The sequence below is a fragment of the Balaenoptera acutorostrata genome, chromosome 6 (genome assembly GCF_949987535.1).
Source record: "Balaenoptera acutorostrata chromosome 6, mBalAcu1.1, whole genome shotgun sequence".
Lineage (NCBI taxonomy): Eukaryota > Metazoa > Chordata > Mammalia > Artiodactyla > Balaenopteridae > Balaenoptera > Balaenoptera acutorostrata.
The window spans coordinates 2,677,641-2,702,808 of record NC_080069.1 but is presented as its reverse complement, the minus strand read 5'-3'; the positions used below and the strand labels follow the sequence as shown (position 1 = coordinate 2,702,808).

The 25,168-nt window shown below is 40.1% G+C and overlaps 1 protein-coding gene across 9 annotated transcripts in view; it reads left to right on the top strand.

The window, feature by feature from the left end:
• The window catches only part of NEK1 (NIMA related kinase 1), a 206,392-nt gene that overhangs the window by 134,985 nt on the left and 46,239 nt on the right, over window positions 1–25,168 (top strand). For all 9 annotated transcript variants that reach the window (XM_057548150.1, XM_057548156.1, XM_057548154.1 and 6 more), the window contains 4 exons: window positions 4,722–4,853; window positions 6,710–6,775; window positions 6,859–7,087; window positions 13,272–13,424. In XM_057548150.1, the coding sequence (XP_057404133.1) occupies window positions 4,722–4,853; window positions 6,710–6,775; window positions 6,859–7,087; window positions 13,272–13,424 (580 nt within the window). The remainder of the gene's footprint in view (window positions 1–4,721; window positions 4,854–6,709; window positions 6,776–6,858; window positions 7,088–13,271; window positions 13,425–25,168) is intronic.

Here is a 25,168-nt window from a genome sequence, read left to right as displayed (position 1 = left end):
GTGCAGAGAACTTAACAGAAGTCTCCCATGTCGTAGCCCGGTCCTGCTGGACTGGATTTCATTGTCATTGGTCTCAGGCCCTGTTTAACTCATAGCACTTTATCAATAAGCAGATTTTTTCTTCTGTTACTTTAGGTTTCTCTTAAGGTTGAGACTAATATAGGAATGTCTGTAATATATTTTACAACTTAAGACTATAAGGTTAAAATAAAGCGTTTTCAATCCCTTTATATGTGACTTTTGCCATTAACTAAGGACAAATTTGCTAAGTATTCCATAGAGGTTTTTAAATTCTTCTTAGGTCACATATCTCCAGTTTCAGAGAGTTGTGCCAGTGCCTTGTTTAAATTGTGTAAGAATTATGTGTGTGTGTGGATAAACATTAAAAAGAACTATAGATAAATGAAGTGCAATTAGCCAGAGCAGGGGTATATGGGTGAATTTTTTTTTTCTTTTATTAAGAGTTTCCTTAATGTTATTATTCTAGGCAGCTGACCAGTGATTTTGGGAATGACTTTTGAGATAGTCTCTATAAGCATCAATGAAAATTGTATCAGAGGCTGAGAAGGGAGGTTGGTGCTATTCTTACTTCAGTGAAATTGGTTAAATTCATATTATCACTCTTGTTTATTCATACAATTAAATTACTCTATTGATCACTTTTTTATCTTAGATTTTTAAAAATTTGTAATGTAAGGTATTTGTCTTTCAGGTTTCTGCTTCCTATTGACTTCTATAAAACCTTTGCATACGGTGCTAACACTTTCACTTCTGATTCTGCACTGATGGGAGGGTTTTGCTCTGTGCTGTACTCTAGAGATCAGAAACTTGCTTTGTGTAAATGTCTTCATCTCGTCAGGGACTGAAACTGGATTCTGAGTGTTTAAGGCAAATAACCCTATTTAATGGAAACTATATAAATGTTTGCTGAACTATAATAATTACTACTATTTATTAGGCACACAGCTGTGCGCTTTACACATTTAATCCAGTGAGTACCGCATTCCCAATTTAGAGAGATTTGAGGTCCAGAGAGGCTAAGAAACACTGAGGGCAGGTGCACCAGAGCTGTGGGCCCCTCCTGCCTGTGTGCACTCGCGGGGCTGTGTGCGGGGCTGCCTGACCTCACGCTCTTTCCCTGGTCTGGAGTTCCTTCCTCCCCAGAGCATTGAGCACACATCTGCCCACTTTATTTCACTGCAGCATGCTGATTGATTCATGTGTTCCCTGTTCTCTTCTAGTTTATAATCCTTTCAGAGAAAACACTTTGTCATCATTTTGGGTTTTCCTCCTTTTTTTTTTTTTTTTTGAAAATTGCTTACTGCAATTAGTTCTGATCTATGATATATTGGGTTTTTTCCTAACTTGACTGAGCTGTAACCCTCAAATAATTCTCAAATTCTCCCATCAGTAATTACTGATTTAAATAAAATGGCAGAGTTTGCACACCCAGATTAATTTGTTTCCTTCAAAATAATCATCTAGGGAAGTAACATACTTTTCCTAAAAATGCTGCTATTTGATCAGAACCAATTGGAGTATGTTTATATTTCCTCAGAATTTATACTTTTTTGAATATACTCTATGGTAATAAGACAATCAAAGTTTTAAAACATTTCTATATAATTTTTCAGGGAGATAATACTCAGTTTTGTGAGCTCTAGATTTTTTTAAGTTATTTATAATAACATTAAATATCAGTATACTTCAACAGTGCTGAACTGTGGGATTAAAGCAATGTTTCCATCTTCCTCTTCTTTTTTTAATAAGGACTTTATTTTCTTTGGAGCATTTTCAGGTTCACCGCAGAATTGAAAGGACAGTGCAGAGATTTCCCATGTACCCCCTTGTCCCCCACATGCATACCCCATTATCAACATCCCCCACTAGATGTTACATTTGTTACAGTGGATGGACCTGCATGGACACACCCTCACTGAAAGTTCATAGCTTACAGTACGGTTCACTGTTGGTGTTGTGCCTTCTGTGGTGTGGACAAATGTGTCATGACATGTATCCATCATTATAGCATTATATATGGTGTCTTCAGGCCCTGCAAGCCCTCTGTGCTCTGCCTGCTCATCCCTCCCACCACCCCCACTCCCTCACCAGCCCCTGCGACCACTGATCTCTTTACTGTCTCTGTAGTTTTGCCTTTTCCAGAATGTCATATGGCTAGAAACTTAAAGGATGTAGCCTTTTCAGACTGACTTCTCTCGCTTAGGAATATGCATTTAGGGTTCCTCCTTGTGTTTGCATGGCTAGATACCTCATTTCTTTTTAGCACTGAATACTCTTCCATGTATGTACTGGTTTTTTAATCCATTCATCTTGGTTGCTTCCAAGTTTTGGCAGTTACAAATAAAACTTCTATAAACATCTGTGTTCAGGTTTCTGTGTAGACATAAGATTCCGCCTCATCTGAGTATATGCCAAGGAGCCCAACTGCGATCGTATGGTGTAAGAGTATATTTAGTTGTGTAAGAAACCAGCAAACTGTCTTCCAGAGGGGCTGTGCCATCTTGCGTTCCCACCCATGCGGACTGAGAGTTCCTGTTGCTCCACATCGTTCAGCAGCATTTGTTGTTGTCACTGCTGCGGGTTTTAGCCACCGTAGTAGGTGTGCGGTGGTGTTACCTTGTTTTAATGTGCAGTTCCCTAACGGCATACGATGGGCAACATCTTTTCATAGGCTTCGTTGCCTTCTGTATCTTCTTTGGTGAGGTGTCTGTTCAGATCTTTTGCCCTTTTTTTTTTTAATTTATTTTATTTATTTATGTTCGGCTGTGTTGGGTTTTTGTTACTGTGCGTGGGCTTTCTCTAGTTGTGGCGAGCGGGGGCTACTCTTCGTTGCAGTGCACGGGCTTCTCATTGCGGTGGCTGCTCTTGTTGCCGAGCATGGGCTTTAGGCGCGCGGGCTCAGTAGTTGTTTGCTCATTTTTTTAATTGGGTTGTTTTCATATTTTTGAGTTTTAAGAGTTTTTTGTGTATTTTGATTAACAGTCCTTTGTTTTTATTTCTTTTGTAAATGTGTTCTCCCAGTCTGTGGCTTGTCTTCTCATTCTTTTGATAATGTCCTTCACAGAGCAGGAGTTTTTAATATTGATGGAACCAGCTTATTAATTCTCTTTCATGGTTGTGCCTTTGGTGTTGTATCTAAAAAGTCATTGCTAAACCCAGGGTCACCTGGATTTTCTCCTATGTTATATTCTAGGAGTTTTATACTTTTGAGTTTGTTTTTTTTTGTTTTTTTTTAAATTTATTTTTATTTTATTTCTGGCTGTGTTGGGTCTTCGTTTCTGTGCGAGGGCTTTCTCTAGTTGTGGCAAGTGGGGGCCACTCTTCATCGCGGTGCGCAGGCCTCTCACTATCACGGCCTCTCTTGTTGCGGAGCACAGGCTCCAGACACGCAGGCTCAGTAATTGCGGCTCACGGGCCCAGTTGCTCCGCGGCATGTGGGATCTTCCCAGACCAGGGCACGAACCTGTGTCCCCTGCATTGGTAGGCAGATTCTCAACCACTGCGCCACCAGGGAAGCCGATACTTTTGAGTTTTACATGTAGGTCTGTAATCAATTGTGAGTTAATATTTGTGAAAGGTGTAAGGTTGTTTGTTTGTTTGTTTGCCTGTGGGTGTCCAGTTATTCCAGCACCATTTGTTGCTAAGAAGACTGTCCTTTCTCCATTGAATTGCCTTTGCTCCTTTCTTAAATGTTAGTTGACTCTATTTCTGGGCTCTCTGTTCTGTTCCATTGATTTGTTTGCTGTACTTTCATTAGTATCACACTATCTTGATTACTGTAGCTTCTAGTAAGTCTTGAAGTCAGGTAGTATCATTCCTTCAACTTAGTTCTTCTCCTTCAATAGTGTGTTAGCTATTTCCATCTCCGTTTGAGCAAAATAGATACTGGTGTAAAATGAAAGTACAGAAAACTAAATATTAGAATTGGATTACTATCTTATGCTTAGAAGATGCTCAATAAATATTGCATTTGAAATATTGGTATTTACTCAACAGAAATTCTTGTTTACTGGTTTGAAGAAGAGATAGAAGTTGGGAGTGACTTGCTGCCATGTTCCTGTGAGCATACTGCGAAATGCCATTTCCTTATATTTACTGAAAGTTCAGAACATTATTTCACATTGTTTACGGAGTCTAAATGTCAAGATAAAAGCAAAAACATATATGAATATAACAAATGGTATCTTTAGTGAAGTAAATCTTATTTCCTGTACTTTTCAATTCTTTCTTTCTTATTTATGTTGACAATTTTATAATCAGGGCTCTCATGTTGGGTGATTGGTATTCAGACTTTAAGATTGTGCCAAACTTGTAGAATTTTCAGAAGTGTTTCTTTTTGAAGTATAAGATTAGTAAATAATCTTTTTTTCTTCTCGCCAAATTGTATAATGGGTTAAAATTAGAGTAAGAGGACTAATGTTTAATCTTTTGGAAGGCTGTTTGTGAAACACTGTTAATGCAATGGAAAGGAGTTATTTAGTACCACGTGGCGCATGATTAGGTATACATGTGAGGCCAGAGATGCTTCTCTGTGTTCGCTGATCTTTCCCCAGCACCTAGCACATTGCCTTGCGCAACAAAACTTGAGGAATGAAGAAGACTCCTTGTGGTTAGAGTGTATAGACAGTGACCTTATACACACCGTTTTATCTCTTCATGCAGATATAAACTCCCCAGTGTACTTACGTTCTTTGTTACAGTTGGCGGCCAGAGGAGTAGAGAACGCTGATGCGTCCCCACCTTCAGGACAGCAGGAAACAGGCGGCTCGCCATCAAAGCAACGGACGAGACCTGTCATTTCTGTGACTTCTGCTTTGAAAGACGTGGGTGTGGTGAGTCTCGTAAAATCCAGAACTCCTCCAAGTCAAAAGATTATTAAAAGGATTAAATTTAATGAAGTTACATTAATTCCTAATGTCCCATTAGGTGTTTCTAGGGAAAAAATTACTTCTTCAGATTTTCATGTCTGGTTTACTCTGAATATTGGAGCCTCACTGGTCTTAGGTTTTATATCTAAGACCACCTGGTAGGTAAGAATATATTGAAATGATTCTCTTTTTTACTTTAAAAGACTATTGGACAAAAAAATATATAGAAATGTATGAAAAACAATGCAGAAAACATTTTTATACCCTAGCACTCACAATTAGCAAGGGTTCACTTTTTAAAAAAATAATGTCTCTCTGGTACTTACTTAACTCTGGGAATAGTGTCCAGGACGTGTACATGTATTTACAACTTTTTGGCATAGCAAATGTTAGAGGACTCAGCATAATTGCCCTTAATTCATCAGTTATTTCTTTAACCTTCTACTTTTGAATCTCTATCATGTCATATGGATAGTAAAACAGAGAACTGTGGGCTAGTAGAAAGTTTAAACTTGGAAGTATGTTTCGGGCATCTCTCCGAAATGTGAAAAACTCTGTTCTGAGGTTCAGGGAAAGGGGCTCATGGTGTGGAATTTCAGCCTAGAGCTCCATAGGCAGAGGGAAGAGTCCTGAGTCATATTACACATTACCCTGATTCTGTCCTTTCCTGGTCATTGAGGTCTGTGCCTTTTATTTGTTGAATTTCACGAAGTTTTTGCAGACAGCACTGATGTTATTGGCACTCCAGTCTTTTACAGCCTTTGTGTTTATCTTGAAAATAAGATTGAGTGGGAAATACCAGCCTTGGTCACCCTCAAGGACTTGATATAGGAAGCCACTGTTGCTCAAGCAGGTGTAGTCTCTCTTCTCTCTGGTAACGAGTGTGTGCTGCGTTGTTCACTCCAACTTCAGATGCCCCTGTGCGGGCCCTTCCCGGTCCCCAGTCTTACATCCCACGTAGCTGCTCACCTCTCTGGTCGTAGCGACTGCTAATGCCTGCCACTTTACTGGGTAAAATGCTCTTTGTCTGTTTTACATGTATTACTTTAAAACTGACTACTATTTAATAATATTTGAGGTAATCCATGTAACTAAATGGTTTTTCTTTATGTGTCTTCTTGCTAAATATCACTTCCTGAAAACTTTGAGAACCGCTTTTCCTTGCCCCGAGTCTTCCAGATACCTTTGCTTTCGCAGTTTTCATAACTACTAATTTCTTCTTTTCATATATTTACAAATTCTAGATCATCTAGATTATTCTGATTATACTAATCAAAAAACAAAATTTATTTTATCTTTAGTACCAAGGACTCAGAACTCTTTATTTTTACTCTTTGCTTAGGGAGAAAAGCCAGTTCTCAATTATGTTTAGTAAGTAGTATGGCTTAACAAGAATATATGTACCTGAAACATAAAGACAGCTTCAAAATAACACAGCCTGTCTTGAATTATTCATCCATCAAAACTTCCCTAGCTCTGAGTATATGAATTTTTAAAATTTCTACAGTAAATGTAAAATTACCAAGAATCAGGTGCCAAAGAGGAAGAGAATATAGTTAAATATGTGATCAAACAATCCAAAAATATGACAAATAATTGAGAACTGGCTCTTCTAGTATATATTACATCTATTAAATGATAATATGTAACTATTTCTCATTGCTGATAATGAAGAAAGCTGTGTTAACATTTTACAGGAATAAAAAAATTCACAAGGAGCATGAAATGTTAATGAAAACAAAAAGTAAAAATATCAAAAATTTTAAGGTGGACTTTTAAAGTAACATTATTTCTTACTCTGTAACTATCTATGTTTAAAGGACAGAAGTTTGACTGATGCCCAAGAAACCTCAGAAGAAATGCAGAAGACTAACAGTGCTATTTCGGTAGGTACAATTTTCAAATTTTTTCTCTCAATCATTTTACTTAATCGTATACCTATTAAAATACAACATTTTAACTGTTTCAGAGTAAGCGCGAAATACTACGTAGATTAAATCAAAATCTTAAAGCTCAAGAAGATGAAAACGGAAAGCAGAGTCACTCTGAAACCGGTGCAGTAATTGTTCACGAAGACGCCAAAGAGCAGGAAAAAGAAAAATCGGTTTCGTCAGATCGCAAGAAATGGGAGGCTGGAGGCCACCTGGTGATTCCCATGGATGAACTGGCACCGGACGTGTCCTTCTCTGTGACTGAAAGTGCGTATGAGCGCACTCGTGTCCTGCCTGGTGCAGCCTGGCGCGCTTAGAGGGGCTGAGAGAGGCTGGAAGGGTTTCTGTAATAGGTGAAACGTGGCGAAGACGATTCAGCTTTCACATGGCAAGGGTTTTTCACAACAGTTTGTAGCGTGAGAGCGGGAACTAGCGGTGCACGTTTAAATTGTGTTATTGCACTTTAGGCCTTTCTCCCACGTTAGAGTCACCTATTAGCAGGGGTAGTTCTTGGTGAGAATCAGAGTAGTGAACTTCAGCAAAGACTCAGAAGGGCCCGTCGGCATTGAGCAGGGGTGTCGAGAGGGTCTCACGCAGTGACCCCTTTGCTCAGCGATGATTCCTGAGCCGCTGCCCGTTTCTCGCATTGTTCCTGGCTCTGGAGGTGCAGCAGGGAACCAACAGACACACATGCTCGCAGGAGGCTCACTTTCTAAAGGGCCGGTCTGCCCATCAGCTAAGTAAGTGCAGTTCTACGTGAGTTTTCTGATGGACCGCTTTGGTAGAATTCTTTCTGGTGTTGGAGAAGAGTCCACAGGCTCCACAGCAAGCAGTTCTGTATTGAGTCCCACTACCTGCCACACACACTGCTGAGCAGCGAGGACACCACAGTGGTTGAGACAGAGCCCCTCCCTGAGAGCAGAGTGCGAGTCAGGGCATTGGTCAGTCGCCAGGAGGTGGTTTCTGGATGGCGTGGCGTGCTGAGGGGTGAGACGCGTGAGCTGCCCTGAGCCCAGGACGTGGGGGAGAGCCTGGGACCCTGGGGAGCCGATGCAGCTAGCACGGACGCGAAGGTGAGAATCCCCGAATCCTCCGGGGAGGGAGGGGTGAGCGGGCCCAGAGCACGGAGAAGCCGCAGCTGGAGCGGACCGTGCCTGCAGCAGGCACTGTCCGCGGCCAGGTAGGAAATAGCTTAGGCTTCGCAGGCCGCAGGGACTGTGCTGCCACTTCTCCACTCTGACACCACTGCACAGGAGCAGCAGCAGGCACTGTGCAAAGGTACTCGTGGGGCCGTGGTTCCAGTACGGTGTTTTTTTTTTAGGGACACTGACATTGTAATTTCATAAAATTGTCTTTATATCTTCTTTCTTCTCTCCAACTTTCTCTTTCTCCTTTGCTGTCTAGAGTGCTCATGATCGCTTCCTGGGGCGTTTTTGTAACAACTGCTTTAAAATCCTTGTTAGATCATTCTCGCATGTGTGTTACATTGCTGTCGGCAGCTAGTAGCCACCTCCCGAGAGAGTTAAGGTTTTCCTGGTTCTTCTTATGCTGAGTAATTTTGACTTATGCCCTAGACATTCTGAACATTCTCTTGCAAGGCTCTGGTCTTGTTTACATCTGATGGAGAACATTGATAGTTTTGCAGTCGGCCCAGTTAGCGTCAGGGCCTGAGCTCCCACCTGCCTTCTGTGGTCTGTGCTCTCAGTGTCGGCTCCTGTTTCAGAGCCTGGCAGTGCTGCTTGACCTGTCCGGCTGTGTACCACGTGGCGGCGGGTCTGAGACCTGGGTGGTCCTCGGTTCGCTGGCTCAGTTTTCAGTCTTTGATACACAGCACAGGATCAGATCCACATGTGCACAGGAGGTGAGCGCAGGTAATAGCAGGCAACTTCAGGGGGTTGCCTTCTGGAGCTCCTTTGCCTGCACTGTCTCCCTGGTGTTTTCTGTCTCTGGTCCTCTGGTCAGAAAGCTGAGGCTCTGGTTACCTCACTCTGCCCTGTGCTTGGAGCAGGGTGGCCAAGAGCCGGAGGAAACAGCCCCGCCGTCTGGGCACCACGTCTCCACCAAACAGGACAGAAGCGTCCTCTGCCCAGCTTTACGGGCTCTGGGTTCTGATTACCCGTGGCAGCGCGTGGGGGCTGGAAAGGAGGCAGCGGAGGGAGGAGAGAGAGATCCTCACCCTCTCCCTCTCTCCAGGCATCAGGGTTCCCCGGCCCGGCCCTTGAGACAGAGTGGAAGGCCCCTCCTCGAGCTTCCTCTGTCTGCAGCCCAGTGCCCTCCTGTGGGTTCCTGACTGGGGAAAACGGGAGGGGGATGGAGTGTACCGCCTGCCGGGGGTGCTTTGAGTTCCTGTCTTCTTCGCTCACCCGGCTGCTGGCTGCTGCTCGGCGTCCTCATGCAGCTGCTCCTGCGCGAGTCCTGGTCCTTAGAGCTGTGTCAGTGGGGGGCACGGCTGACACGCGCTTATTCCTCCATCTTCCCAGCAGTCGGAACTCTCGTCATCCTTTAGACATGTAAACACTACGAAAAAAAGCGTTTATTGTACTTATCCACGTAGTTACCATTTCTGCTGTTCTTAATTTCTTTGTTTAGATTTATGTATCCATGGTATCATCTTCCCTCTTTTAACATTTCTTGCAATGCAGGTGATAGATTCTTTCAACTTTTGTATATTGAAGAGGATTTTTACTTAATTTTATACCTTATTTTTAAATTAATAGATTTAATTATATAATTTTATAAGGTATAATTTAGATTTTTTTTAATTTAAAAATTGTATACCTTAATTTTTAAAAGCTGTCTTCTCTGGGTATAGAGTTCTAGGTTGGCAGTGTCATCTTTGAGTGCTTTAACGATGTTGCTCTGTCGTCCTTTTACTCGCGTTGTTCCGACAAGAAATCAGATTTACCTTTGTTCCTCTCTCCATAACGTGCTGTTGTCCTCTGACTGCTTTTAAGACTTGTGTTTATCACTGGTTTTGAGCAGTTTGACTGTGAAGTGCCTTACCATAGTTTTCTTCATGTTTCTTTTCCTTGGGGTTCACTGAGCATCTTGGGTCTGTGGTTTATCATCTTCATCAGATTGGAAACGTCTTTTCCAATATTTCTTCAGGTATTTTCCTGTGCTGCCTCCCCGTCCTCTCAGGGCTGCAACCTCACGTGTATCAAGTTGTCCCATAGTTCACTGATGTGCTTTTCATTGTTTAAGATTCTCTTTTTTCCTGTGCCTTTCATTCTGGATAGTTTCAAATTCACTTATTTTTTTCTGCATTGCCTAATCTAGTGTTAATCCCATCCAATGTATTTTTCATCTCAGATATTGTGTGTTTCATCTCTAGAAGTTCGATTTGGGTTTAAGTATCTGCCATGTCTGTACTTAACGTTTTGATCATATGGAATACAGTTATAAAAACTTTATTAGTGTGCTTGTGTGAGAATACTAATGTCTGTCTCCATTCTGAGTCCATTTTCATTGGTTAATTTTCCTCCTTATTATGGGTCATATTCTTCTGCTTCTTTGCATGATTGGCAATTTTTGATTGGATGCCAGACATTGTGAATTTTACCTGGATGGGTGCTAGGTTTTTTTGTGTTTCTGTAATTATTCTGGAGCTTTGTTCTGGAATGCAGTTAAGTTAGTTGGGCTCAGTTTGATTCGTTTATGTCTGTTTTTAAGATTTGTTAGGTGAGATCAGGGCCACATTTAACTAGAGTGCAAATTCTTCCTAGCACAGAGGGAAAGCCCTTCTGAGTGTCCAGTTCACCACGAATTATGATATTTTCCAGTCTGGCTGTGGGGAACAAGCAGTGTTTCACGTCCTGTATTCCCTGTAGTCTCTCGCGTGGTTCTTTTCCTACCTGAGGTCATTTCTTCACACATTTGCTCCCTTCAGTGGTCTGCTGAATACTCAAGGCTACCTTCTGGAAGTCTCTGGACTTCTCTTTCTTCTGCCTTAGTCTCTCAAGGGTCGGTCCTAGCTCTGTCGCCGGAACTCAGGGAATCTGCTGGGCTCTGCCTGGGCCCCCTCCTGAGCTGCAGCTGGAAACTCCCAAGGCAGCAGGAGGGGCCGTCACAGGAGTTGTCTTGTTTGTTTCTCTTCTCCCAGGATCCATGTTCTTACCTCTTATCTTACTTCTTGTCCAGTGTCTTGAGACTGATGTTTTATATATTTTGTCCAGTTGTTTTGGTTATCCAGGCAATAGCATAACTCTGGTCACCCTGTTCTATCTTACTGGGAGTGGACGTACTTGAGACCAGTTTTTAGAGGCTGTTGCACTCATCCAGACAAAAACTGAAGACCTTAACTGAGAGATAATAAAATCAGACATATGTAAGAGATTCTCGAGAACAGACTTGTAAGGGCTTCAAGGGAAACTCTTCTACAAGTTTGTCAGGGCAAGAACTTTGAAAAGCAGATGAGGAAGCATCAGAGTTAGGAAAACTGAGAGTGTGGTATGGATTTACAAGAAAAAGAGACGGCAAGACGAAGACTAGAATATCTGCACTGAGTTTGTCGGTAGAGACATGGTGACCTTGATGAAAGCAGCGTCGCTAGAAGGCTGGGGGCAGAAATAGAATCCAGGGATTAAGAAGCGCATGGCAGCTGAGGAAGGAGCCTCTTCCAGAAGCTAAGCTGTGAGGAGAAGAGAGATGAGGGTGGTGCCGGCTGGTGGAACCTTACGGAAAAGAGCCTTGAGGATAAAAGTGCATCCCCGCACCCAGTTTAGTACCGGCCTGACCTCGGTCGCGGTGCACGTGGGAACCCGGCGTCCCTTCCGGCGCCTGCGCCGGCGCCCCGTGGCCCCACTGCCTCTCGCTCTGCCCCTTCTGCCTGCGTGGGGCTCCCTTCCCACCGCTGGCGCCCAGCCGCTCTTTCCACTTCACGGCCCTCCTCCCCTCTCCTCTTTCCCCAGCCCTTTGCGCGGCGGCCTCCTTTTCTCCATCCGGGCCCTGTTGTTCCACCGCCCCCATTTCTGAAGCCCTCCTTGTAGCAGAGCTCTTCACAGCGTTGTCTGTGTACAGCCGGGTGCTGGCTCTGCACCTTCCCCCACCCGCTCCACCCCGTTTCCCACCCTCCCCCTTTAGATTGCTTTGGCACCTTTATCCAACACCGTGTGGCTGTAAGCTTTGGGTCGGTTCTGGGTTCTTTACCCTTCTTAACTATCCTTTTAAAAATTGTTCCATATTGGTAATCATTTTCCCTGAACAAAACTGAAATTACCAGCTAATCTGCAGATATTTACTTTCATGGACTAGTACACAAAAATTTGTATTAACGTGTATTTGGTCACCTTTGAAAGTTTATATGACTTACACTCCGTAATAATATCCTATCTGTTACTGCTAGGTGCCTATATGCTTCATGTATTATTATCAAATGTTCTAAAGACTCAAACTTCAGTAGGTCCTTTTCTGGTTTTTGCTTTGCTAAATTTTAGTAAAAAGGTTTACCCCAAATTATTATTGTCAAAAAGGAAGTGTCAGTTGTCTACTTACGATAAATAAGGTAAAACAAAGTTTCTTAGAAATACTTTTCTCTACTTTTAATCCATATGCACATTTATCTTAGGATTTTTTTTCTATTCTCTTCAGTGAAATTTACAGAAGCAAAATATTAATTTATATTTTATCTATTTTTGTACTACCCCAAATTATTCTTAATTATCTTAGGTTTAAAAAATATTTTTTCTCAAATAAAAATTTTACAGAAACATAATTTATGTTTTTTCCATTTTTATATTTCCTAAAACTAGAGTTTAATTCATAAGTGTTTTAAAAGGCAACTTTAGATATATTTATTATTAGTAGTATTAGTTGCTTTTGGTTTTTTCTATCATTTATTATTCATTCCCTGAAAGTCCTTTTTTTGGGTTTGGTTTTGTTTTTTTATGTTGATGACTATTATTTTTTTAACTTAAATTTTATTTTATATTGGAATATAGTTGATTTACAATGTTCTGTTAGTTTCAGGTGTACAGCAAACTGTATCAGTTGTACATATACGTATATCCACTTTTTTAAAGATTCTTTTCCTATATGGGTCCTTACAGAGTATTGAGTAGAGTTCCCTGTGCTGTACAGTCGGCCCTTGTTGTTTATCTATTTCATATATAGTAGTGTGTATATGTTAATCCCAAACTACTAATTTATCCCTCCCCCCCCCCCACCTTTCCCATTTGGTAACCATAAGTTTGTTTTTGAAGTCTGTAAGTCTGTTTCTGTTTTGTAAATAAGTTCATTTGTACCATTGTTTTAGGTTCCACATGTAAGTGATATCATATGATATTTGTCTTTCTCTATCTGACTTCACTTAGTTTGATAATCTGTAGGTCCATTTTTAAGCACCATCGTTATATTCTCTTTGTGATGTAACCTTTTTTTCCTGTGAAGCACTCAGTTGGATAGAAGATCTTAAATCTGCCTTAAGAAATTTTCTTATATCTTTTTCTTCTAGAACATACAGTGGGAGAGGTTATTAAATTAGATCCTGGTGGATCTCCAAGAAAAGTCTGGGGAAGAAGTCCTACAGATTCTGTTCTAAAGATACTTGGAGAAGCTGAACTACAACTTCAGACAGAACTCTTGGAAAACACAACTATTAGAAGTGGTGAGCAGAGAAACTAGTTGTTTTTCTATACTACAAATAATATTAAAAATGGAATTGTATTTTTAAAGATGTGTCTATTTTAAATGAATTGTTTGTAATAGACTACCTTTTGTTATAATAATTTTCTAGTTAGCTGGAGAATGGTTGCATTTTCTGGGGAGTTGTCTCAAACGGTAGTCTTGAGTTTTGATCTGAAGTAACCTGGGTGGGATCTAAAAATAAAGGAAGAGGAAATGTATATGGGAGAGGGGGAGCCGGAAAAATAGAGCCGTCAGAATGCTGTTTCACGTGAAGAAAGATGGAGTAGCAGTGCGTTGAGATGAGTGGTGTATGTTTAATGGGGATTCAGGAGTCGAGTGGACTGAAGGACTGAAAGATCTTGTCGTAGGCACGGCAGGCGTTGTCCTAGGCCTGGGAGGATGCGTTGGTGTGAGGCAAGAGGAACGCACTTGTGGTCCACGAGTGCGATGGGTCTCAGTGTTACAGCTGCGCCGAGAGGGGAGTGCTCCTGTTATCAAACAGGTGTTTTAGGAGTTCACAGCTTACTCAAACCAAGAGGGAGTCGAAGACGGATTTTCTTTTTTGGAAGTTGTGTCAAGGCTTGAATGTGTGTGTATGTCACTTTTCTGTGGGTTCATGCTCGCTCCGACCCTCTCTTTTTATCTGCCTCTCCTTAAAGCTTAGAGTGAAACTTATATCCAAAACTGACACAAGAATAAGCTGGGAGGTGAAGCTACTCACATTATGTAAAAAGGAATTAGCCAGATGCTGACAATTAGCTACGGAAATGAACCTACATACTTATTACAGAAGTAGCAAAAGTAGGTTGTTCTTTCCTTATTAAGAGTGAACCTCCCAGCCGCTAATCATTATAGCATTTCTTTGATATTAAAGGGAAAAAACAATTTGAACAAAGTGTATAAAATCATTTGTTTGAAAAAAGGGCAAGTACATGAGTGTGTATATTTGTAATCAGTTTGTTCACACTCTTGGGTCTGGAAGTTGTGCAGTTGATGCCAAATAACAATCACAACCCAAAATACAATACTAGTAACAAATTCCTGCACCTCAGTCTGAGCCTGTTCTCAAATGCCCCAGGCATTATTTAGAAAGAAGTGCCTCCAGGCTAAAGCATTTCAAAAATAATAAAAATTTCAGATTATTTGGTAGTCTAAAAGTCCTAAATATGTTCATTCCCATTAGAACTATTACATTTAAATTCAGATTCCTCTTATGTAAAATTTTTATTGCTTAAATAAATGTAATAATGGTCTATGATAAGAGTTAGGCAGTGTGAAAGCAGGACTTTCCTTCTCCATACAAATAGTCCATCTACATAGAATTGGAACTGAAATTTTTTTTTATGATTTGTCTTTTTAAAAATCATATTTACCAACTGTTGAATACTTATTAGCTGTGCTTACTTTTATGTGTTTGGTGGTAAAGCTACAAAGAGTAAAAGATGGTCGTTGCTCTCAGAAGGCAGACACAAATGAAAACAAATAAAGGGTAATATTGCATGAAAAGGGCAAGATTAGAAGTACCCACAAAGTTAAGAGGTAGTGCAGAGATGTTTATGTAATTGACTTTATCTGTGATAGTGGAAGGCTTCCAGGCGCTGTCATCTGCTGTTTTTAAAATTTTTCTTCTAACTACATTTAATTACAAGAATATGCTCTGTGCTGAGATTTTAAGACAAAGAAGTTACAGTTGTTAGCATCACGGAGATCACATGTGGCAGAGTGTGTGGCAGAGGTGTCGCCTGTGAGATGGTGTGGGCCCACAGCCGAGGAGGCTCTGGGTTATCAGTACTGTCCCGTGTCATTGATGGTGCTAGGCTTTTTGGGTCAGGAAAAGCCACAGAGAGAGCAGGTGCTATTGAGCTGGGCCAAAGATACAAAAGAGCCCACTGGGTAGTTAGGGGAGAGGACGAAATTCTAGGCAATTTGCAAAGACGCAAAGGTTTCGTTAACATGTGTGAGAGCATCTTCATGTCATGGAAAGAAAGTTCTGGTTTCATCACTTGCCAGCAACCATGGGGCAAATTCCTCTGACTTTGACTTCCAGATGCTTGGTGTGTAGAATGGAAACACTGTCCTTCAGGACTGTTTTGTGGATTAAATGACAAACAGGATGGACTTGTGTTGTCCTTAGTCTTCCAATCCTTATGTCACTGTCTCTTTCATCATTTTGATTGTTGAAGCTCTTTTGTGATAGATTCCTTAGGAGGAGCTCATGTGAACAATGCAGCCAAAGATTTTGCATGTTCATAAGTTTGTGTGAAGACTTTCTTCTTGAAGGTAGGTTTGGCTAAATATAAATCCTTGACTTACATTTCCTTTCCTTGAATGTCTTTAATGGATAACACTGTTGTATTGTGACTTAAGGCATAGCTGTCAGGAAGTCTGGTGACAATCTTACTTTCTTTTCCTTTTAAATGGCTTGGTCTTTTTGTTTGGATACTCAAAGGATATCTTTTTCCTTAAAATCCAATTTCTTAAAATATATTTTGTTGTTGGTTTTTTGTTTTTGTTTTTGTTTTAGTACATGGTTGGTTTGTTTGTTTCTTTTCATAGACTTTTGTTTTAGAGTATTTTTGGGTTCACAGCAAAATTCAGCAGCAAGTACAGAGAGTTCCCATATACCCCCTTCTTCCACACATGCAGAGCCTCTCTAACCATCACTCCCCACCAAGAGTGGTGCATGTGTTACAGTCGATGAATCAACATTGACACATTATTATCACCCCAATCCATAGTGTACCTTAGGGGTTTAGTCTTGCTGTTGTACTTTCTGTGGAGTTTGACAAATATTTACTGACCTTTATCCACCATTTTAGTATCATACAGAATAGTTTCCTGCCCTAAAAAACCCCTGTGTTCTACCTGACTATCCCTTCCTTCTCCCAAACTCCTAGCAACCATTGATCATTATACTGTCTCCATAGTTCTGCCTTTTCCAGAATGTCATATGGTTGGAATCACACAGTGTGTAGCCTTTTCAGACTGACTTCTATCACTTAGCAATATGCATTTAAGTTTTCTCCATGCCTTTTCCTGGCTTGATAGCTCATTTCTTTTTAGTGCTGAATAATATTCCATTGTATAGATATACCACAGTTTGCCAATAAAGGTTATTTAATAGGTTGTTCACCTATTGAAGAATATCTTGGTTGCTTCCAGGTTTTGGCAATTATGATTAAAACTGCTGTAAACATCTGTGTTCAGGTTTCTGTGTAGACATAAGATTCCACCTCATCTGAGTATATGCCAAGGAGCCCAATTGTGATTGTATGGTGTAAGAGTATATTTAGTTGTGTAAGAAACCAGCAAACTGTCTTCCAGAGGGGCTGTGCCATCTTGCATTCCCACCCATGCGGACTGAGAGTTCCTGTTGCTCCACATCGTTCAGCAGCATTTGTTGTTGTCACTGCTGCGGGTTTTAGCCACCATAGTAGGTGTGCGGTGGTGTTACCTTGTTTTAATGTGCAGTTCCCTAACGGCATACGATGGGCAACATCTTTTCATAGGCTTCATTGCCTTCTGTATCTTCTTTGGTGAGGTGTCTGTTCAGATCTTTGGCGCATTTTTTAATTGGGTTTGTTTTTGTTTTGGTTTGGTTTTTTAATTCTAACTATGTACGGTGATGGATTTTTTTTAATATAAATTTATTTATGTACTTATTTATTTTTGGCTGCATTGGGTCTTTGTTGCTGCACTCAGGCTTTCTCTAATTTCAGCGAGTGGGGGCTGCTCTTCGTTGCAGTGGGTGGGCTTCTTATTGCAGTGGCTTCTCTTGTTGCAGAGCTCGGGCTCTAGTCATGTGGGCTTCAGTAGCTGTGGCTTGTGGGCTCCAGAGCGCAGGCTCAGCAGTTGTGGCGCATGGGCTTAGTTACTCCGCGGCATGTGGGATCCTCCTGGACCGGGGCTCAAACCCGTGTCCCCTGTGCTTGCAGGTGGATTCCCAACCACTGCGCCACCAACGAAGTCCTGGGTTGTTTTCTTATTTTTGTTCTGAGAGTTTTTTGTGTATTTTGGTTAACAGTCCTTTGTTTTTATTTCATTTGTAAATATGTTCTCCCAGTCTGTGGCTTGTCTTCTCATTCTTTTGACAATGTCTTTCACAGAGCAAAAGTTTTTTAAGATAAATGAAATTAGCTTATTAAATGTCTTTCATGGATTGTGCCTTTGGTATTGTATCTAAAAAGTCATTGCCAAACCCAAGGTCACCTGGATTTTCTCCTATGTTATCTTCCAGGAGTTTTATAGTTTTGAGTTTTACATTTAGGTCTGTAATCAATTGTGAGTTAATATTTGTGAAGAGTGTAAAGTTGTTTATTTGCCTGTGGATGTCCAGTTGTTCCAGCACCATTTGTTGCTAAGAAGACTGTCCTTTTTCCATTGAATTGCCTTTGCTCCTTTGTTAAATGTTAGTTGACTATATTTCTGGGCTCTCTGCTTGTTCCATTGATTTGTTTGCTGTTCTTTCATTAGTATCACACTATCTTGATTACTGTAGCTTTTAGTAAGTCTTGAAGTTGAGTAGTGTTATTTCTCCAGCTTTGTTTTTCTCCTTCAATGCTGTGTTGACTAATCTGGATCTTTGCATCTTTATGTAAACTTCAGAATCAGTTTGTCTATATCCACATAATAACTTGCTGGGATTTTAATTAGAATTGCATTGAATCCATATATCAAGTCGGGAAGAACTGACATCTTGACAGTGTTGAGTCTTCCTATCCATGAACATGGAATATCTCTTCATTTGCTTAGTTATTCTTTGATCTTTTTCATTAGAGTTTTGTAGTTTTCTTCATCATGGTATATTTTTTAATATGTAGTTTCCAGTCTTTTTTAGGAAAGTATTCTTGAATTATAGTTTTCTGAGTTCTTTGTTCTGTTCCTTAAGTATACTTCAGGGACTTCTAGGTATATTTTGGATCTTTTTTGCTTATCACTTTCTCTTGAATCCTTTTTGTCAATTTTTTTCTTTATTTTTTTTCTCCTATTTACCTTCCATATCTCTTAAGACATTGTGTGTTTTGCTTATATGATCTTGTTTTTTCTAGAATCTTTATTTTTCAGATTTTTTTTCCTTCTTTTCTAATCTTTCCTGAGCTCTATCAACTGCCTCATTTCTGATTCTTTTCTCACTGTAATTGTATTATATTGTAATTTATATTTTTATGTTGTTCTCTTATATCTTCTACCATGTTCCTAGTTTTTCTATTTGATTTTTAAGTAGTAGGTTATAATTTGAATTTGTTTCATGGATTTTTATTATCTCTGGCCCACAGAGGACACTTGGCGTTGTCTGGAGACTTTTTGGTTGTCACTGATAAGGTTACTGTAGGTATCTAGTGGGGAGAGGCCACACAGAGTGCATATTGTAACAAGTGTTCTCCCAAAACAAAGAATTATCTGACCCAATAGTGCCAAAGTTGGGAAACACATCTATGGGGACATTATTCTATTTCTTCTTCTTTTTTTTTTTTTTAATTAATTAATTAATTTGGTTGCACCGGCTCTTTGTTGCGGCAGGCCGGCTCCTTAGTTGTGGCTCCAGGGCTCCTTAGTTGCGGCACGCAAACTCTTAGTTGTGGCATGCATGTGGGATCTAGTTCCCTGACCAAGGATCGAACCCCGGCCCCCTGCATTGGGAGCACAGAGTCTTATCCACTGTGCCACCGGAGAAGTCCCCCTATTCTACTTCTTATTCTTTTTTTTTTTTCTGACAGTAACTTTGTATAGAATTTAACAATGATCCTTTTATGTTACTTATTTTCATGTGAAATTAGATTTGCTAAAATTTTAGGAAGGAAGAGTGGGTAAAAATAGCTTTTCTAACTTTATAACTTGAGCTTCCTCTTCTGTTATTTTTGTGGCATGTTTAAAAACCATGGCCTCATAGAGTCTGAGCTCTTCTGTCTTTGCTCCTTTCCCCCTCTTTTCTCTGTCCTTTGTTTCTGTTATCCCTGCACAGATCAATTTGGATTTTCTTTCCAGCAATTTCTCCTCAATGTGGGGCTTTGATCTCGAAGGGAGCTTCAGGTGGTTAGTTTCGAGAATTCTTAAGGAGCAGACTGCCCCACCCTTTTTGACTTCTCCATTGGTCCTTCCTTTTAAATGAAAATTGGAATGTGTAAAAACACTTCCTGTTTTGGCTACCCTCCTTATATTGGCCAGTCGTGCTTGCCTGTGAATACTTGCTGGCTTTTTGGGGTTCTTCTGATCTGGGGTCTGTCGGGTGCCCCATTGTTTCCCTCTGCTTTCTTTTGCACAGATGCTATTGCCACCTAAGTCTGGAGCTGACTGTGATTTGTTCCTTTTCACATGTGTTTTGGGGGCTGTGAGGTCACCTAGATTTGCTTTAGATGTTATTTGTGGATGTTTGGTTCTCTTGGTTTTGTCTGTTTTGTGGAGGGCTTCAGGGAAATTTAAAAAAATAAAACAAAAAAAACTATGTTCTTTGCTATCTTGCCAGAATTTCTCTATTTGGCTTTAAATCTTTAATCCATGGATGGTGTTGCTCTAAAAATTTTTGTTCAATTTGACTATTCTTCCCTTCTTAACATGTAACACCTATACTCTCTACCCAAGAAAATAATTCATGGGGGAAGTTTGCCTATAATTTTCCTTTTTTGTAAAGTGCTTATGGTGGTTTGGAATTAAGGTTTTCCTGACTTATGAAACAAGGTGGGAAATGTCGACTGAAAAAAAATGCACAACCTAAAAGTTGAGAATTATGTTTTATTTGGTGAACCAAACTGAGGACTTAAACCCAGGACACAGCATCTCAGACAGCTCTGAGGGGCTGCTCCAAAGAGGTAATAGAGGAGCTAGGATATATAGGGGTTTTTGGAACAAACACTAGGTAGTCAGAACTTCAAAAGATTGCTGTTAATTTGAGAAAACCAGACATCTCAAGTTAAGGAATTCAGCACTCTTCTATGTATGGGAAGATGCAAGAGTCTGGGCTCACTGAAATAATTATTTTTGATATTTACCTTTCGATATGCACCTCAGCTGTGCGGGGCCAGAATCCTGTGTTTTCTCGTCCTGAGTCCCCTCAGGGTGCACCATTGGGGAGGGGGGCGGAGGGGGATGGGGAGTGGCTGCAGCAGTGACTGTTTGATGGGGGGGCATCCCGTTTCTATCCTGAGTCCCCTCAGGGCTCACCTTTGGGGCAGCTGTAATGTGATGGCTTACTTTGTTTATCGATATGGCAGGCAGCATTTATTATTGACAGAAACATTCCCATTTTGACTATATTCTGGAATACTTTGTGAAAGATTAGTATTATTTTTTCCTTAAGTATTTGGAAGAATTCACCTGTGAAGCCATCTGGACTTGGTATTTTCTCTGTGGGAAGATTTAAATCATAAATTTAATTTATGTTGTGATTTCTTTTGTGTCAGTGGACCATTTGCAAGTGTTTTGCATTTAATTTTCTAACATTTTGGGGTTTTTCTAGTTATCTTTCTGTTGTTGCTTTGTACCCTGTGTTGTGGTTATAGAACATCATAGTGTACATGATTTCAGTCCTTTGACATGTTTGGTGCTTGCTTTCTTGCCCAACTTATGGTCTCTTTTGTAAATGTTTCATATGCATTTGAAAGGAATATGTATTTCACAGTTACTGTATTTATGTAGGTATTGGGTTGGCCAAAAATTGCCTTCGGTTTTTACATAAAAATAAAAGACACATTTTTCATTTTCGCCAAGAGTTTTATTGAACAACCTATTCACCCTTTTGTTCCACTACCTTCTGCCGTTTTTCAGGCAACTTCATAATTCCATGTTCCCAGAACTTTTTATCTTTTTGAGCAAAGGACTGTTCCAGGTGCCTTTTACAGTTTTCCAGGGAATTGAAATTTTTTTCATTATGAGAATTCTGTAAAGACCGAAATAAATGGAAATCCGAAGGAGCAGTGTCTGGTGAATACGGCGCATGAATGAGAACTTCCCAGCCAAGCTGTACAGTTTTTGCCTGGTCATCAAAGAAACATGCGGTCTTGCATTATCCTGATGGAAGATTATGCGTTTTCTGTTGATTAATTCTGGGCGCTTTTTGTCGAGTGCTGCTTTCAGTTGGTCTAATTGGTGGCAGTACTTGTTGGAATTAATCGTTTGGTTTTCCAGAAGATTCTCAGAATAGAGGACTCCCTTCCAATCCCACCATATACGCAACATCACCTTCTTTGGATGAAGACCTGCCTTTGGTGTGGTTGGTGGTGGTTCATTTCACTTGCCCCACGATCTCTTCCATTCCATATTGTTGTACAGTATCCACTTTTCATTGCCCGTCACAATTTGTTTTAAAAACGGAACATTTTCATTACGTTTAAGTAGAGAATCTCATGCGGAAATATGGTCAAGAAGGGTTTTTTTAGCTTAACTTACATGGAACCCAAACATCGAAGCAGTTCACATAACCAAGCTGGTGCAAATGATTTTCAGTGCTTGATTTGGATATTTTGAGTATGTCTGCTATCTCCTGTGTGGTATAACGTTGATTGTTCTGAATTAATGTCTCGATTTGATCGCTATCAACTTCAACTGGTCTACCCGACCGTGGAGCATTGTCCAGCGAGAAATCTCCAGCACGAAACTTTGCAAACCACTTTTGACACGTTCGATCAGTCACAGCACCTTCTCCATACACTGCGCAAATCGTTTTTTGCATTTCAGTTGTGTTTTTACCTTTCTTGAAATAATAAAGCATAATATGCTGAAAATGTTGCTTTTTTTCTTCCATCTTCAATATTAAAATGGCTACACAAAATTCACCAATTTTGTTAAGTCTTTTTATTTTTTATTTTTTAATTTTATTTATTTATTTTTTTGCTTGAGTAATGCTTGTGGAGTTGAATTTTTCTTAAACATCTTTATTGGAGTGTAATTGCTTTACAATGTTGTGTTAGTTTCTGCTGTATAACAAAGTGAATCAGCTATATGTATACATGTATCCCCATATCATCTCCCTCTTGCGTCTCCCTCCCACCCTCCCTATCCCACCCTCTAGGTGGTCACAAAGCACTGAGCTGATCTCCCTGTGCTATGCGGCTGCTTCCCACTAGCTATCTATTTTACATTTGGTAGTGTGTATATGTCAGTGCTACTCTCTCACTTTGTCCCAGCTTTCCCTTACCCCTCCCCATGTCCTCAAGTCCATTATCTACATCTGCATCTTTATTCCTGTCCTGCCCTTAGGTTTTTTGGGTTTTTTTTAGATTCCATATGTATGTGTTAGCATACGGTATTTGTTTTTCTCTTTCTGACTTACTTCACTCTGTATGACAGACTCTAGGTCCATCCACCTCACTACAAATAACTCAGTTTTGTTTCTTTTTATGGCTGAGTAATATTCCATTGTATACATGTGCCACATCTTCTTTATCCATTCATCTGTCAATGTAGGTCTTTTTTTTAAATGCACGCTGATATGGTAGCTGTCACATGCAATCTAACAAAATTGTTTCGAATGAAGTTAAAGACAACTAAGTGCTACTAGAGCCATCTTATGGGAAAAAAATGAACAAGCCTTTTGGCCCACCCAATATATTCTGTGTTGTTTAATCATGATCTCCTGTATTTTTAACTGATTACTTGTCTGCTTGTTGTATCAGGTACTGAGTGAAGAGCATTAATATCTCCAAGTGTATGTGTGAATTTTTACATTTTCTCCTTTTAAGTCTATCAGTTTTTGATATTTATGCTTTGAAGCTAAGTTATTTAGTGCATAGCAACTTAAGTTGTTGCCTTAAAGTGTTTAGATCATTGCACTGGTCACTTTGTGCATCTTCCTGCTGCACTGACCCTTTATTGTTATGACATGTCCACTTTTATCTCTAGTAACATTACTTCCTTTAAAGGCTGCTTTATGTCCTATTACAGAGCTACACCAGCAAGCATTCTTTTGGTTAATGTTTCCTTAGTATATCTTTTTCTGTAGCCTTTTCTTTCATTTTCTCTGACTCCTTATGTTTAAATGTGTCTCTTATCTGAAATCCAGCCCCACAGTCTTTGTCTTTTTTTCAGAGAGTTTAATTTATTTACATATAATGTAATTACTGATTTGCTTTGATTTAGCCTATGTATATGTTTGTCCCTATATGTTTTTTATTTGTCCCATCTGTTCTTTGTTTCTTTATTGTTTTTTTCCTTTCATTATTTTCACTCCTTTTAGATTAATCAGACATTTCATTTGTATCTTCTGTTTGGTTTTTTTTGTTTGTTTTGTTTTTTTATAAATTATTTATTTATTTTTGGCTGCATTGGGTCTTCGTTGCTGCGTGTGGGCTTTCTCTAGTTGTGGCAAGCGGGGGCTACTCTTTGTTGCAGTGCATGGGCTTCTCATTGCGGTGGCTTCTGTTGTTGCAGAGCACAGGCTCTAGGCGTGCGGGCTTCAGTAGTTGCGTCGCGTGGGCTCAGTAGTTGTGGCTCGCGGGCTCTAGAGCGCAGGCTCAGTAGTTGTGGGGCGTGGGCTCAGTAGCTGTGGCTCGCGGGCTCTAGAGCGCAGGCTCAGTAGTTGTGGCGCACGGGTTTAGTTGCTCCGCGGCATGAGGGATCTTCCCGGACCAGGGCTCGAACCCGTGTCCCCTGCATTGGCAGGCAGATCCTTAACCACTGCGCCACCAGGGAGGTCCTTCTATTTGTTTTTAATTGTACGTTTTTCATTTGCCCTTTGTCATGGTCCTAAAGATTACAATTTGCATCCTTGCTTAATTCTACCATAATGCTCATTTATATATACCTAAATTTAGTATTTATATCCCTTCTCAAACCACGCACAGTCCTTTTACCAATATTATTCTATTTATTCCCCTCTAAACCCTTTATGCCACTATGATTATATATTTTATTTTTATATCTTATACAGCTCATAAGGCATCGTCATTATTACTGTTGTTATTATGCTAAACAATCAATATTTTTTTACATTTACCCATATTTTATTCTTTACAGTGCTCTTTATTCCTTCCTGAAGTCACACACTTCCATTTGATATCTTTTTCTTTTAGTGTGAAGAACTTCCTTTAGTATTTCCTGTAGTGCAGATCTGCTCTTCGTAAATTCTGTCAGCTTTTGTTTGTCTGAAAAGATTTTATTTCACCTCCAGCTTTAAGGAGTATTATCACTGGGTATTAAACTCTAGGTATATGGGGGGGGGGTTTGTTTTTGCTTTATTTCATTTTGTTTTTTGCACTTTAAAGGTGTCGTTACATTTTCTTCCGGTATCCATAATGAGGTCAGTTTTACGTCTTATTTTTGTTTGTTTGAAAGGAATATATGTTTCTCTCTTAGCTGATCTAGTAGTTTCTCTTTGATTTTCAGCAGTTTTACCAGGATATGCCTAGGTAGAGTTTCCTGTGCTTTTAACCTGCTTTGGGCTTTCTCAGCTTCTTAAACCTGGAGGTTGGTATCTTTTTTGAGTTTGGGGAAAATTATGTCCCTTAGGTCCTCCTGTATTGCTTCTTCCCATTTGCTCTTCCTCATTTTGGACTCCAGTTACATATATTCGACCCTTTGAGTTTGTCACACATGTCTTCTGTGCTCTGTTCTGCTTTTTTACATTTTCTCCTTTTTGCTTCAGTCTGTTTAAATCTGTTGAGCCCTTTAGCATTTCACTGATTCTGTCTTCTGCTCTCTCTAACCTGTTAAACAAATCCAGTGGGTTCCTAATATGATACTGTGTTTTTCAGTTCTAGGATGTCCATTTCATATTTTTTATAGATTACAGTT